Source organism: Xenopus laevis, chromosome 7S (assembly GCF_017654675.1).
Source record: "Xenopus laevis strain J_2021 chromosome 7S, Xenopus_laevis_v10.1, whole genome shotgun sequence".
In the NCBI taxonomy this organism is placed as follows: domain Eukaryota; kingdom Metazoa; phylum Chordata; class Amphibia; order Anura; family Pipidae; genus Xenopus; species Xenopus laevis.
In genome coordinates, this window is record NC_054384.1 from 104,302,666 (window position 1) to 104,318,909 (window position 16,244).

At 41.6% G+C, this 16,244-nt stretch overlaps 1 protein-coding gene across 1 annotated transcript in view; it reads left to right on the forward strand.

Moving 5' to 3' along the window:
* Positions 1–16,244, forward strand: part of cadm4.S (cell adhesion molecule 4 S homeolog) — a 221,629-nt gene that overhangs the window by 179,905 nt on the left and 25,480 nt on the right. The window contains exons 2-3 of the mRNA XM_041571658.1: positions 14,158–14,304; positions 16,092–16,244. Of these exons, the coding sequence (XP_041427592.1) occupies positions 14,158–14,304; positions 16,092–16,244 (300 nt within the window). The remainder of the gene's footprint in view (positions 1–14,157; positions 14,305–16,091) is intronic.

Below are 16,244 nucleotides of genomic sequence, written 5' to 3' on the forward strand. Positions count from 1 at the left end.
TCGCTCCCCATGGAGGATGAGTATGGAGAATACAGAGGTGAAGCATTTGCTATCAAGCCACACTCTTAATGTAACTATCCAGGCTCCCTCCCAAACACATCGTTGAGGCCTTTGATGAGGTTGTTGAGCCGTGTGACTGGCACAGAGGAGATGGCCATTAATCATTTTTACAATCCATTATGAATGAAACCTCTTACACATCACCAAAGAGAATGTTAGTTTGCTTGCGATGGTTTTTGCCCAAGGGAGTTTAAAGGAGAAGGAAAGGCTAAAACTAAGTAAGCCTTATCAGAAAGGTCTATATAAATACACCAGTAAACCCTCAAAGTAATGCTGCTCTGAGTCCTCTGTCAAAAGAAACAGCACATTTCTTTCCTTCTATTGTGTACTCATGGGCTTCTGTATCAGACTTCCTGTTTTCAGCTTAAACCTCATTGCCCTGGGCAAGAGCATGCTCAGTTTGCTCCTCTTCCGCCCCCCTTCTCTGCTGTAATCTGAGTCCAGAGCAGGGAGAGACTCAGGCAGGAAGTGATGTCACACTAAGCTAATATGGCAGCTGCTATCCTAAACAAACAGAGAGTTTCTAAGGCTTTTTACTCAGGTATGGTAAAACATTATACAGAATAAATATAACATTCTAGCTTGCACTATTGCTGCTAATCTATTGGCAATAAAATGCCTCCATAGCTTTCTTTCTTCTTTAATCTCTACTGCTGGCTCTGCCTCCAGAAACAATGTAGCAGGCAGCAGCTGTGATATAGCATGCAAGCAGTGGTGTAATTTAATATTATTGGGCCCCACAGCAAATAATTTTTCAGGCCCCCAAAATGTTTTGGGGGTTGACTTGTTTTACCAACTTTTATTGAAATTCTATAGGAATTAGGGACTTGTGGGGCCCCTATACCTCCTGGGGCCCCCCTGCAGTAGTTACGCCTCTGCATGCAAGGTATTTTGGGAATGCATATATACCCTCTATGTACCTTTTCTGGCATATGTCATGTGCCTCTACAGGTTTATATTATCAATGCTACATAATAAGCTTATTTTGATATTATAGACCCAACTCTGTATTTGCCAGTATGTATCATATAGGCCAGTGGCTTACAGACCCTTGGGCTGAATCCTTTCTGCCGAATGCAAAATTTTCACTTATCTTGTAACACGGTTACAGATCTAAGAAACTACAGCCATAGCAATAGCCCTGTTGTAGCACCAGGATTATTCAATGCAGCAAGTAAGCAATGCCCTGTCTTAAATTGTCTCATGCTGGCAACCCCCCCCATCCACTTCTTTGAACCCTTAGAGGAAAAATTACAATAAAGATTAGAGGAGACCCAGTGATAGTAATGCAGTAGCCAAAATAATTATAAAAGTAAAACAATCTTTATTAGGACATGTATAACCTAACGCGTTTTGTGCCAAATGGGCACTTACTCATAGACTTCCCTTATAAGAAAGCTAACCCCGCAGTTGGGGGGGTCTATGATCTTCACCAGTTCTGTACAGCACTCTCCTTGTAATATGTCGATTATTCAACAACTTCCCAGGTACAGCACCTTTTCCTGTCCTGTCACTCCTGCAACCTTCAAGATGTTGAAGGACTACAGCTCCCAGAATCCTGCTGGTGCATGGAGTTGGCATTCACGAACATCTTAAAGGCTCCATATTGCCCACCTTTGCTTTAAAATAATACTGCAGTGCCGGGGGCACCCCCTAATCCTCTCATTAATGGTGCATCCTTTTCCCAACCTGTTAACATCCGATTGTAAGGGGGGCTGTTAGAAGATAAAGTGGGCTGCCTCTCTGTTGAGCCCTTTTCCTGCCCTTCTTCCCTGGATGCACAGTGATAATTACATTGTCTTTTTAATATAAATGGGAGTTCAGGGGATTCCCTATCCCACAGTAACATTCATCTCTGGCTGTCATAGACTTGCTGGAACTGCATTACTTCCTCGGATAGAATCTAGAGATAATGCGCTGCTCGGCCAAGGCTCTACTGCGGATATTATCTTCTGTGGTGGGGAACGAAGATCAGTCAAACCCTTGGCTATGTTGTTATTTATTATTATATTACTATATAACTGCTGCTAAAAGAAGGGAGTTCTGTTGAGGATGTGAAATTCTAATAAAGAGGGACAGAGAGGTTATATATTGAAGAGAAAGAGGGGATATAGATATTTAAATAAGCCTGGAGGAACTCAAGGGGAACTTGGATACTTTACGGGTAATGGTACATGGGGCATTTTATCCACTCAACTTGGCAATAAAATGTTGCAGTAAAACCCTAAAGCTACTTACAGGTCATTGCAATGTAAGTCTATAGGGTTGTTTCCAGCATTTTAAACATTTTGGGCTTTTGGGATCGCGAAAACGAAAATCTAATATAAGCGTCATCACATACCTCCCAACATTTTGGAAGTTAAAAGAGGGACAAAAACTGTTTTGTCATGTAGCGCGGCAATTTTTTTTGACCACACCCATTTTTGTGGCCACACCCCATAATTACCATGTTCATTTTACAAAGTTTGGCAGGTTATAAAAATGTGAAAATATTTCTCCTTATCTAAACTGTTAAAATTTTCTTATCTCAAAATTGTTATAAAGTATCTTAGTTGCACCTGTTAGCTGTACTGGCCTCTCTGCCAAAAGCCAATTAAGTTAGAAACTTTGTTTCTTTTTCATGCTGTTCAGTGCAGAGAAAAGAGGGACTTTCCAGTACAACTGAGGGACCTCAGGTTGAGCTGTCAAAAAAGGGACTGTCCCTCTGAAAAAGGGACAGTGGAGGTATGGTCATCATACTGAAATAAGAAACTTTCTAAATACAATCAATTAAAAATTCTGTACTGTTTCTGAAATAATCAAGTTTATCTTCACTATTCCTCTCTCAGCATCTGTTTCTCCTCATTCTGTCTTCATGCAGCAGTTGGGTGTCAGATGAATGATTTAATATATCTTTTGCCTAGAAGATGTATTAGAGCTCACTCTATTAAATCACCAGACATCATGTCTCTCTACATGCAGGATTTGTGCAAAAGGCAGTTATTTTGTTAGATTTTGTTTGTACTGGAATCAGTTATTTGAGTGAGCTCTAATACATCTGCTAGGAAAGGAAGGCCACCTATAAGATATATTGGATCTAACTGTCAATGAATATCTGACACCCAACTGCTGCATGAAGAGAGAATGAAGAGAAACAGATGCTGAGAGAGGAATAGTGAAGATAAACTTGATTATTTCAGAAACAATGGAGAATTGTTAATTGATTTTATTTAGAAAGTTTCCTATTTCAGCATGAGGAAGCTTACTGTATATTACATTTTTGCGATAGTTCCCCTTTAAGGCAGTGCCCTAAACAGGCTTGTGTGCCATTACCCTGTAATTACACAATCTATAACAGTGATTTCCTTGTCCATGTTTAGAGCTATGACAGTTCTCCTTTAAGTTACAGATTTCCATCCTTACTTTTTTTTTTTTTGTCTGGCAGACTATTATAGGAGCTGTCATTTTAATGTGACCTGTATTCCACAAAGGGGCAAATGTTCTAGTTCAAGTGTTGCTTTCATTCCATATAGTGTAACAAACTGTAACCCATAGCACCTTAATACCCCTCTGAATTGTGTCTGTATGTTACCCACCCATTTAGACTGTAAGCCCTACGGGGTCAGGTCCTCTAGCCTTTTGTTTCCTTGACACTGAGCACTTAATCTGTATGGTGATTTTATTTTTTATATTTATGTGAATTGTATTTCTAATAATGCACTTATTGTTACTATTTATTCCAATGACCCCTTGTTTGTTACTACTAATTTAATGTTTTGCTGTACAGTGCTTTGCCCTCGAGGAGCGCTTTACATATAAAAATATAAAATAGTTTCAAGAGTCAGAACCAGCAATGCAGAAAGGAATTTGAACATTTCTTAATGAATGTAGATTGGAAAGTTGCATCCCCTTGAATGTGGAGGAGCTGTCCGGGTGCCGGTGCTGAAGAGCATCAGGGATATTAGCTGCCTTTTTCTGTCTTCCTTCCCTTGTTATCGTTTTAGATTGCAAGCTCTATTGAGCAGGTTTTGCCTATTGTTACACCACCGTGGAATATGTTGGCATGTACATGGGCAATATAGTGAATATATTACTGGGTTCTGTTGACTTTCATCCACTGCCCCACTGTCTCTCACTCCCTCTCAGTCGCTCCTATCACCCCCCCCCTTTGTTATTTTTTCCATTCTGCCAGCTGTGCTTGCCATGCTGAGTGCGCTCTGGCATATAATTTACTGTGGGTAAAGTTACAATCACTCGGCTCTTCAGATTTGGGCTGATTTTCCTTATTTTTTGAAAGTGTTTGGAAGGAGGCCAGGTGTGCTGCGTCCCTGCGGATCCCCCCACTCCCCCTTCTATGTATTTGCTTTATCTCTGTGTGTTCTGATTTATATTCATGCGAGTGTGATGCAAACCAGTGTAACTCCTGTAAATGTCTCTCATTCTGGGAATTGCACCGGCTAAGGGAACGAGCGAATATCAGATGCTGGGCTTTAATCTAAACGTGTCTCATCATGTGTGTGCACAGCCAACCTATATTTCTGCACAGTAGGGCCTCAATGCAGTTCTTTTGGGTACAATTCCAAGCCCGTGGGCTACGTCGCTTTCAAGGTTATTTATACTCTGCTCCACAATGCCTGCCATTGCTCATTCTCTTGGCTATAGGATTGTATTTGTTGCTGGGACTGGATGATGCTGTAGTTCAGCAACAACTATAGCGCTGTGGGCTTGTGTATATGCAGATTTGCTGGTTGGCAACAGCTGGTGGTCTTCTGCTGCTATATCAATAATATGCAATCAGCACATGAAAGAGAGATTATCTTCCCGAAGGTTTTGCAGACAAAATAACTTTGTTGGGCAGGTGGTTGAGGATATTGTTGGCAATATGTGCTTATGCCATAGGCTTGCATTGGTTATGTACATAAAGCTTGTCCCTGCCACCTTGACCTTTATACATAGGAAACATTAAAAGAGAAAGTAATTACACAGGGGCCAAACTGTATCTCCTAATCTTCCCCTTTTATCAGATGCCTTTTATTGTGCTCTGTGTGTCCCTCTCCTGCTCTGTATCTTCTCTTTCCTCCTGGATCACTGGTGTATGTGTCTCTTTTATTCCCTCTGATCTTCTCTTGCCTTCTTCAATGCACCCTCCCATCTTTCCTGCTTCTTCCTCTTGTTTCCCCCATCCTTCTTATGCTCACCCCCTCCTCCAACTTCTCTTCGTGGCCTCTAATCTTGCTCCCCTCCGTGCATCCTGCATTGTGGTGATAAATCTTATGACATTTCTCTATGACCTTTTGAAGTGGCAGCCATGCTCCCCTCACCTGTCAGATTCCCTTATTGTACATCAGGTCACCAACAGTGAACTACCATCGTCCCCACTTCTCCATGCGCCTGCTGCTCTCAGCTCCATCTCGAATGTCACCCACGTCCCTAAAGGTCAGAGCCCCCCAAACCATTCCTGATGCATGTTTTTAACCTTTCAGTCACTGGAGGGGCTTGCAGGGTGTTACTAAATACGACCAAGTCTTAATGTTAATGTTAAGCCTCACTTTTAGCCTTTCCTTCATTCCGTGCAAAAATTATATAGCTGGGGGAAAATAAGTTAATTTATGCTTCCGTAAGTTTGCAGCACCAGGAAGCAGTGTCCATGAGTATCTATGAAAAGCTATCATATGACTCTCGTATTTACAGTCCTTGGTCCTGAAATAAGTAGTGGAGATAGTGGAGACTGTAGCAAGTAACCATAGTGAGTGCACAGCAGGGGTCTTGACTGATTTAGGTTTAGGTTGTATAGATGTGAAAAATAGATGATCATCCCAATAGGGTTCTTAATAGGGGTCTTATAATGATTATAACAGGTAGGACTGGCCTATCAAAGTATCTCCAGGTTGGAGGCCTCATCCTCCCATCCTTGTTTCCACCATGGGCCTGTCAAAAAAAACCTGAACCTATACTAACTAGGTGTGTCAGGTTCTAAGGTGGGCCTTAGGAGATCCAGACACTTTGTGTTATTCATGATCAGGGGTTTTGATTGATGCTTAAGTTGTATATATGTGAAAAATAGATGATCCTCCCAAGGGGGTTGGTAATAGGGGTCTATAATGATTATAACAGGTAGGATAGGTAGGACTGGCCTATCAAAGTATCTCCAGGTAGGAGGCTTCATCCTCCCATCCGTATTTCCACCAAAAACCTGAACCTATACTTACTAAGTGTGTCAGGTTCTCAGATGGGCCATAGGAAATCCAGACATGATCTGCTACTCTTAAGAATCTAAACATTGTCATCTCCCATCTTGAGCTTCTTTAGAATGAATGGGTGTCCAGCCAGTCGCCTGATCCAGTATCAAACTACAGCTGTCAACGAATGCGTGGAAGTTGTGCTCCAGCAGCCTAGTTATCTCTGATTTAGTTCAATAATCCAACAAAATCAGGGCATTTTCATGAAAAAAAGGAAAAAGAACAAGTGCAAAAATAATGAGTTGTAATGTCTCCATCATTGCATTTTCATACTATTATAATGTGTTGTGTTTGATCTCTGTAAGGACTAAGCGACGCTAGCAGCGCAGCCTCGATTCAATAATAGGTGTCGGAATTATACTTTATAATGGCAGCCACTTAGAGATGCAATTGACTTAAAAATATATGGCATTGTAAAGGGAAAACAGCTTTCTCTTGTTTAAAGTAAATCAACAACAACAGCAGAGCACTGTTTCCCTAGGCTTTAAACAGGCGTCTCTCTCTCCAAGTGACATTAAACTACAAATCCCAGCATCCAATAGGTAGGTTTAAAGGCAGAGAGCAGCAGGTTTCAAATCATTTACCTAATGTTGGAAGAAAGAAATGCCTTTACCTGGAGTTTCAGTGAGACCTTTGATAGTGTGTTTTGATCCTCCTTTCTGAAATACGATAAAATGGCAATTATTTGGCCTTACGCTCTCCAACTGTCAGATCACACCAATATTAAATAATTGAATCCTTCCACTGAATTATAAAATACCTTGCAGGCATTGGTCCTACCAAGTAAGAGAGTCAACCAAAAAAGAAAGAGCTTCTTATTGCTCTAAGATGAACGTCAACCATAAAAGAAAGAGTCATTCTGTGAAACGATGGACTTCAGACAAGATAACTTTTTGATCATGGGATGTTAAAGGATCCCACGGATAAGGATAGTCGGATTCGAGCAATGTTTTGATCTCCGAGGTTTGAAATATCTCAAGGTCTTTGAGTCAGCAGTTTAAAGGTGTCTTTGTCTGAAAATTAGATGGAAATGTGACCTTTGGGTCTGAGGAGCATTCGATTAGCAACAGTAAATCAGCAAATCTTGTTTTATGGAGCATTGGAGATCACACTTTATACCAGAGATTGGAGCTCCAGCCTTTGGTCAGAGCCCCATACCTTATAGATGAAAATAATCAAGGTCACTGACAGTGGTGTAACTAGATATTACTGGGCCCCAAAGCAAATTATTTTTCAGGCCCCCAAAATGTTTAGAGGTTGACTTGTTTCTCCAATATTTATTGAAATTGTATATGAATTAGGGCCTCATGGGGCCCCTTTACCCCCTGGGCCCCCCTGCAGCCGCAGGGTCTGCTTCCTCTATAGTTACGCTCCTGGTCACTGATTATTAACATGTCAAGATTCAGAAGAGGTCCAGATGCACTGTCCTGAGCCTTCAGATAGGGGAGCGGATCAAAACAAAACCATATTGTAGTAGAGCAGGCACTCTAAGAGCAATCTTCCCACCAGACGTGTAAACATTTAAATTAGTTTATCTGGTATACATGGAAGTAGACTTACGCGTTTCGTGTTTCACAAACAATTACTCATAGGCTCATGATTAAGTGAAACGCGAAAAGCATATGACTACTTACATGTATACCAAATAAATTTGAATTCAATCATTTAAATTTTTACACATCTGGTGGGAAGATTGCTCTTTGAGTGTCTGCTCTACTACAATATGGTTTTCACCCCCATTCCGAATAACATGGTTATAGGAATGTGACCTTCAGGTGCATCTAGAAGTGCAAATCTACATTCTCCATAGCTGAGCTCCCCTGCCATTGCTCTGGGAACAACTTCTCTATACAGAAGCTGTGTGGACCACGGAGAATAAAAGATCTCTGTTTGATTCATTAGGAACTGGCTAATAGAGACAACTTCTAACTGAATTATCACCAGTTTTATGAAGTATGTTTTGTCCACAGAACAGAATAAAACCTCTTTGAGCCAATTTAGGCCTGTGCCCTCTGAGAGACTTTTTTTTGCTCTTGACATGAACGAGGGCTCCATTGAGTTTATTTATATCTGTAGTACCACTTGGGCTTTGTTTGCTTTTGTCCTTTCTAGCTTGAATGCTGGTAGTATTAATCCAGTATCATCACACTGCGCAGATCTGTACATTAAAACCAAAACCTGTGGACTTTTATGGAAGCATGAGACCAGTTCAGTGTATGCTAGTAATAACACAAGGCCGCTGTAAGAGAGGGGCTTCCAAGCCTAAAACTGATCGGAAAAGTCTACTGAATTGTTATGCAAGTGGCAGAACAAGAGACAGTGACTTATCTGTCCCTTATAAAGAGCAGTTCAGCTTAATTGCTTTATTTGCAATTTTTCTTACAGGATTCTTAGAGACATAGGTCAGCCTGTCCTGCTGCGTCTTGCCAGAGCCAAGGTAGCCTGCTGAGTAATATCTTTACTGCTATGAGATGGAATATTTGTATATTCCAGTGTTTTGTGTTTTTTTTTAGCCATAATCATTTGTGTTGAAAGGAAAGCAATGGGCACAAACTGCACTAGTGTCTAAACGTAGACAAAAGTTGTATCAGGTTGTATTAGGTTTTCATATTGGTGGGGTCCCTGTTTCTTACAGATATCAGTGGCCTAATTACAGTTTGGGGGTCAGTGAGTTACCTCTAAAAGCTTGGGGAAGGCTTCAGCTGCATGGTTACAACTTGGTTGCAATGTGTGTGCTGGGTCTGTTGTGCTCCTAGAGTTATGTGTTTAGAATGTGGCCTTTCTTTGGTTTACTATACATAAATAATTTGTATAGTGCTTCAAGCTCCAAATTGTACATTTTTTGAGGGTTTAACTTACCCAATGCATTGGGGGATCCAGGTGCTCACACCTTAAGCCTTCAGCTCAGGAAGGCACTGTGACAGAATATCAAATGAAAAAGGTTGGCACAAACTGGATCACTCTCCACGATGTAGTTAAAAAATGTATTTATTTAGAACAACAACATCCCAAATGCCTTACGCGTTTCGTGCCTTTTGGGCACTTAATCATAGGCTAGCCCAGTTTGTGCCAACCTTTTTCATTTGATATTCTTTCTTTGGTTTGATCCACTCCATTAGACCATTTGCCCAAAACGAGTTTTCCAGCGTGCTACCAATGAGATGTGGCATAGTTCTGTGCCCAAAAGGAAATTAGAGGAAGTCATATATTGAATTTGAGACATATTTATAATGTTACGTTATCCACTGTGGGCAAGAAACCAAATTTGAATGCCAGTTCACTCACTATCACGTATCAGTAGCATGTATCCTGGATTCATTTTTATATTCACCCGTTGAGTGTACCATCACTATAATAAAGAATCCACTAAACCATAGGGTTTAGATCACTTTTAAAGGAATCTATACCCTCCATAAATGTGTTCCATTGCACCCCTAGCATTATATTGCTGTTATCTGACATACAGAGATTATTGTGGCATTTTGCTTACATGATAGTACACTGGAATCAAACATCAGGAGGGAGGACATACTGCTGTTTAGTTGTTCTTTGAAAGAGAAAGTTATTTATAGCTTCCAACTCCAATTGCAGGAACAAAGAACATGGAGCAGGATTTATCCAAATCAGAGGATTACGTTGCTTTTTAAAGGTGTCACTGGCCGTGAAGAGCTCAGGAGAAGCTCCCTCAGCATACTTGAGCATTGAGGGCACTGGCATTTGTGGTTCAGCAACAATGGAGTGAAGTGTTGTTGAGCAACAATGTTTAGCTCTTAATTACAGTTTGGGTGCATTTCGTGACAGCAGACCTATGGGACTACAGAAGCATTACATTAATCAGGTCAGGTTTTTTGGATGCTCTAAATGTGTTGGGATTCCTGTAGATGAAGCATCTTATTGTGGGTCAGAAAGAAATTGCATTGGGTCACCAGAATCAGCTGTTCTTTCTCAGGAGTCATATTGTGCAATCATTCAGTTGTGTCCAACTCTTCCTGACAGCTCCCCAAGCCAAACCTTCACAATGTAGCTCCTACAAGTTTCCATTTTTTGAATTCAGTAATAGTTGATCTGTTTTGACCTTTTTCCATTTGTCTTCAATCTCTGCCTTCTCCAGCGAGTGTAATAGAAAGTGGGCATATGGAACAGCAGTTATAGGTAGTGGCTGTAATGAGGAGTCATACAGGTAAGGAGGGGTCGTACAGGCAATATGGTGCAGTAAGAGCATTCTAGGTATGGCAATAAAGAGCAGAAATAGACATTCAATGTATGGCAATATGGAGTAGTAAGAAACATTCTAGATATGACAGTATGGAACAGCAAGAGAATTCTAGGTATGGCAATAAGGAGCAGTAAGAACATTCTAGGTATGACAATATGGAGCAGTAAGAAACACTAGGTATGACATGGAGTAGTATGAAACATTTTAGGTATGGCAATATGGAGTTGTAAGAAACATTCTAGGTATGGCAACAAGGAGTAGTATGAAACATTCTAGGTATGGCAGTATGGAGTTGTAGGAAACATTCTAGGTATAGCAATATGGAGCAATAAGAGCATTCTAGGCATGGCAGTATGGAGCAGTAAGAACATTCTAGGTATGGCAATATGGAGTAGTATGAAACATTCTCGGTATGAGAGGAGATATAGAAAGGTCCTGAAATAAAGGGAAATTAACTAGTAGTGCCTATAGGAAGATGAAGTATGGAGTTGCAAGAGGTGTTATAGGAAGGGTAACACAATGTGTATGTATTGAGCATTTTAGAATTACACTGTTGCTGTATTGGACCAGTACAGATACCATTGACAACCCATCTGCAGTTAATTTGACTGACTACTTTAAGCAAATATATGACTAGCTGATATGGGTAACTGCACTGCTGCAATATATCACCATGTCAGCGAATAAATGCCTCATAGTGCTGTAGATAGTGGCTATTGGGAAGCTATAATTGGTAGGATGAACGAGATATGTGGAATATTGCACTTCTTAGTCAAGTTCTTTAATCTTGCTGAGCATCAGGTGCCTATCTTAGATTGTAAGCTCTATGGAATAACTATTATAAAGTGTTGGGTTATTGAGTAGCATAAACCAATAGAAGCAATAGAAGGAGAGCTATAGAGCAGTAGCATCTGTTTCTGCTCTTGTGCTGGACGTATCTGAACTCCTACAGAACCTTCATTTCCAGCCCGCTCCACGCAGCACTTTAACAGCATTTAGCAGCCGATACTGTCATCAGATTATATTGTAACACGGAACAAGCCGAAGACTTCCAAGGTCTGCATATTAATAATGCCAGTGTAGCAGGAGGGAGAAATGGTGGAAGACAGAGAAAGAGAGTAAATTAAAGTGCAAGAAATGAAATATCAGCCGTGCGGGGAAAAGGGCCAGGAATGAGACGTGATGGCACCTGACTGCAGATTGGTTGGGCGCCCATTATACAGCCATCCAAACACCTGCAAATAGCAGCACAGCCCTGTGAATAGCAGAGAAGGTGTAGTGTGATTAAGAATTGATTGCTCCTATCTGAGTCACGCAGAGATCCCCAACTAAATAAAAGGCAGGAAAACACAGGACTTCCAGATTCGGCAGAACATATGTCTTTTCCATGCTGTCTGGCGGGGGTATGCAGTGGGGTGTGGGACATGGTGCAAAGCATTAACATATTCCTCCATGTAAAACTGAATATTTATTTGGCTTAACACAAAGGGAAGACATGCGGGTATCTAGAATTTGTGGGAGGGCAGGTTCTTGCCAATTACATCACCGCAGGATGGCTGGAGGGTATATATATATATATATAGAGAGAACAGGTGTGGTGCTAAATGGAATGTTGATTATACAGTGTTACTGTGTAGGTGGATGTGCCAATGGAACCAGCATCTTTCACAAAATTAATATTTTCACAATGTTTTAAGCAGGGTTGGAATTAGGTTTGTGAGAAATGAGGAGGATTCAAGGAAGGCTGGGCCTCCAGTAGATGCTGAACTGTAACTCAGGGGACTCAACTGGAGACCCTACTGCTGTCTATTTGCTCTATTTGATACACCTAAAAGCCCAGTTTAAGTGTTCATTAGGATGAGATTTGGGGTGAGTTCTTATTTGTACCCTGGGTACCCCTGGAACTATAGCAGGGTGACTGTTACCCCAATGTTTCTATATATATGTAACCTTGTTATGAGCTAAGGGGGTCCAGCCTGAAGGTCAGTTAGGGGGAGATTTGGGGTGAGTGCTTATTTGTACCCTGGGTACCCCTGGAACTATAGCAGGGTGACTGTTACCCCAATGTTTCTATATATATGTAACCTTGTTTTGAGCTAAGGGGGTCCAGCCTGAAGGTCAGTTAGGGGGAGATTTGGGGTGAGTGCTTATTTGTACCCTGGGTACCCCTGGAACTATAGCAGGGTGACTGTTACCCCAATGTTTCTATATATATGTAACCTTGTTATGAGCTAAGGGGGTCCAGCCTGAAGGTCAGTTAGGGGGAGATTTGGGGTGAGTGCTTATTTGTACCCTGGGTACCCCTGGAACTATAGCAGGGTGACACCCCAATGTTTCTATATATCTGTAACCTTGTTATGAGCTAAGGGGGCCCAGTCTGAAGGTCAGTTAGGGGGAGATTTAGGGTGAGTGTTTATTTGTACCCTGGGTACCCCTGGAACTATAGCAGGGTGACAGTTACCTTAATGTTTCTAGATATGTGTAACCTTGTTATGAGCTAAGGGGGCCCAGTCTGAAGGTTAAGTTAGGGTGAGATTTGGGGTGAGTGCTTATTTGTGCCCTTTGTAGAACTGGAACTATAGCAGGTTGACTGTTACCCCATTGTTTCTATAAATCTGTAACCTTGATATGAGCTAAGGGGGCCCAGCCTGAAGGTTTGAGAATTTATTTAACCTTAGTTCCCGTTGTGCTCTTTGGCTTAGAGAGGTTGCTGGGACTTGTACCAAGGGGCGGCAGGTTTGGGGTGATGTTTCTGGGGCATGAAGCACTGAAATAGTAACCAGAGAACTGCCTATGGAAAAGGGCCTTTTGGTTACAGTAACTGCTCATTAATTTCTCACAGCTCCTCTGATAGATTGGTCTTTTGCCTGTGGTCCTGGGGCGCTTGTCCATTGCGAGGTGATGCCGCAGACATCTTTTAATAGGATGTGTAAAGCTCAGTGTGAAACTGTCATCTCTTGCTTTCTCTTAGGGTCAAATAAAACCTCAGCCTAAATCTCCTGGCTAATGATCTGTGTCAGTGTAAAGACCTTGGTTAACAAGCTTCCTCTGTCTGACACGACTCCAGCAGAAAATCATCACAAACGTCAAAGAAATCTCCTCACATTGTTGCTTAGTTATATGGGGAGCGTTGTCCTTCCCTGCTGCCGAAATCTTTCATCTCTGGTGACTTTATCTCTCTCTTGCTGTCACTGTATCTTCTCTTGCCTCAAGTACCTGTTACTTCTTATGCACCTCTTTATTTGATATCAGTCTGATTCCAACCCCAACGCTGCACCCACTCACGACTCCACGAGATTTATCTTCTGCCCTTCGAGAGTGACTTCATCTAAAAGTTAAAGGGCATGTGAGCCCTGATGTAAAAATTCTGATACATTTTTTGGAGAGACAGGACCAGCAGTGCAGAATATAACATAAACTGCTTTCAGAATCAGTAATTGTAATGATTGTATATTGGAAAGTTGATTCGCGTTATCATTTCTTTAATTGGGCAAATTTTGACGATGGGTTTTGGGTTGACATCTCCTTGAACACTAAGGAGCTGTCCATTTGTTGGTGCTGAAATTGTAATTTCAAATTGGAGAGGTCAATGTCAGCCATGCATGTAAAAACTAAAGACCAACTGCAACAGCATGTCTTAGTCTTTTCCCTTCTCTATTGCAGCCTTCTCCCAGGAAGTACAGGCTGAGAATGTCACTGTGGTGGAGGGTGGCACCGCGGAGATCAGCTGCAATCTGCACCAGTACGATGGCTCCATTGTGGTTATCCAGAATCCTGTTCGGCAAACTCTATTCTTCAATGGAACACGAGGTGAGCAGTCAGCTGTCGGTCACTTCTATATAACTGGACTGAAAGTCTAACGGCGGCCATACATGGGTAGCTCATTTGGTGAGGTTGAAAAACAATTGGCTCTTGCACCAATGTGCCCACCTTGAGTGGAATGATCAGACTATCAGACTGATCATGAGCGCTAGGGCCCAACGATCGGATGAGAAGGCCAGGAATGCAGGCGGTGCGATCTAGGACCGCATCAATGAACCAATGCGGTCCTAGATCAGACAGGAATTTAAAGGAGAACTAAAGTCTTACTAAAGAATTAGCTAGAAATGTTGTACATGATGTTTTGTGCTTCTGTACCAGCCCAAGGCAACCACAGCCCTTTAGCAGTAAACAACTGCATCTCCAAAGATGCCCCAGTAGCTCCCCATCTTCTTTTATGCTGATTCACTGCACATGCTCTGTGCTGCTGTCACTTACTGAGCTTAGGGACCCACTCACAATATACAGTACACATAGAATAGAAATGTCACAATATAAGGCTGATTGGTCATTAATACAGATAATTACTACATGGCAGCACAGAAACCAGTGCAATTAGCATCAGAATTGAATAATCAGCAAACCTGTAGCATCAGCTTATATTACAGCCAGGGAAGCTCATTTTCTGCTGGATAATTAGTGACGAGCCCTAAGCTTAGCTTCTCAACAGCCAATCAGAGCCCACTGAGCATGTGAGTGTCACAGACACTTTCCAAGATGGTGACCCCCTGTGACAAGTTTGAAGTCCTGGATCATTGCTGCTATTGACAAGCTGAAACTTTAGGCTGGTGCAATAAGTTCAGTATATAAAATATGATATTTTTAGCCATGGTCATTTTTAGGGTTTAGTTCTCCTTTAAAATTGCCCTATTGTCATCTGCCAAATTTTTGGCTAGATATTAATCTTGAAAGCCTTTCAGGGGGCCCCATACACTGGCCAATAAGCTGTTGGCAGCTTTTATCAGCTCGCATGTGGCCACCTTTACTCTATGATCAGGGTTGCACCCATTTTTTGCACTTTGCATCCTGCTTTGCACCTAGGACCCTGAATATAGGAGGAACAGCGCTGTTTTTGTACATTTACCTCTCATTCTTTTTCAATGGAATGGTATAACAGAATCAGAAGATAAAACCTGAATATGAGAAACACCTGATTGGACACCCAGCTTCACATTATTGGGACAATGACGTGATTTAACTTGGCTCTGTGTCTGCCGTATAAATAACATGGCAAAGTGAATTTCTAGCAGTTATTCTGTGATTTCCAAAGTGACTGGGAAGGAAGTGGGGGGGGGAGGTTAAACATTACAGTTTAACATAATGACACCCCCTCCCTCTCATGTGTGAAGCTAAATCTATCCCTATTCTAATTTTATCCAAACAGCTGCAGCCTGACTTCAATAGCTGTAACTTCAGCAGAGAAAAGACAAGCTTAGGGAGATAATGATAGAGATCGGCAGATCTAACTTTGCTAAAGGGGAAGATAACTCTAAAATGAACTTCTAGTATCTTTTAGGCACAAACAGCTTCACAGTTGCTCTTGAAAAGCCTTCTAATTGGGTATTGGAATGTTTCACTTCAAGTCTCACATTTAAGCCTGTCATTGTTCATTGTGGTGGTTCCCCACTACCACAGTTTATATATGCTCAGATATAATAGGTCCTTTTAGGATTATGGAGACTCTGTTGGGCCTATCTTGCTTCTCACTCTGCCTACACTCTAATTTCTTTGCCTACACTCGAATTTGTCTGACTCACAGTGGTTTCTGTCTCCTGTAGCGTTGAAGGACACACGGTTTCAGCTGGTGGAGTTCACCCAAAAAGAAGTGAAGATTCATCTGTCAGATGCCAAGTTGGACGATGAGGGTGGATACTTCTGCCAGCTCTACACTGAGGATACACATCATCAGATCGCCACACTCACAGTGCTAG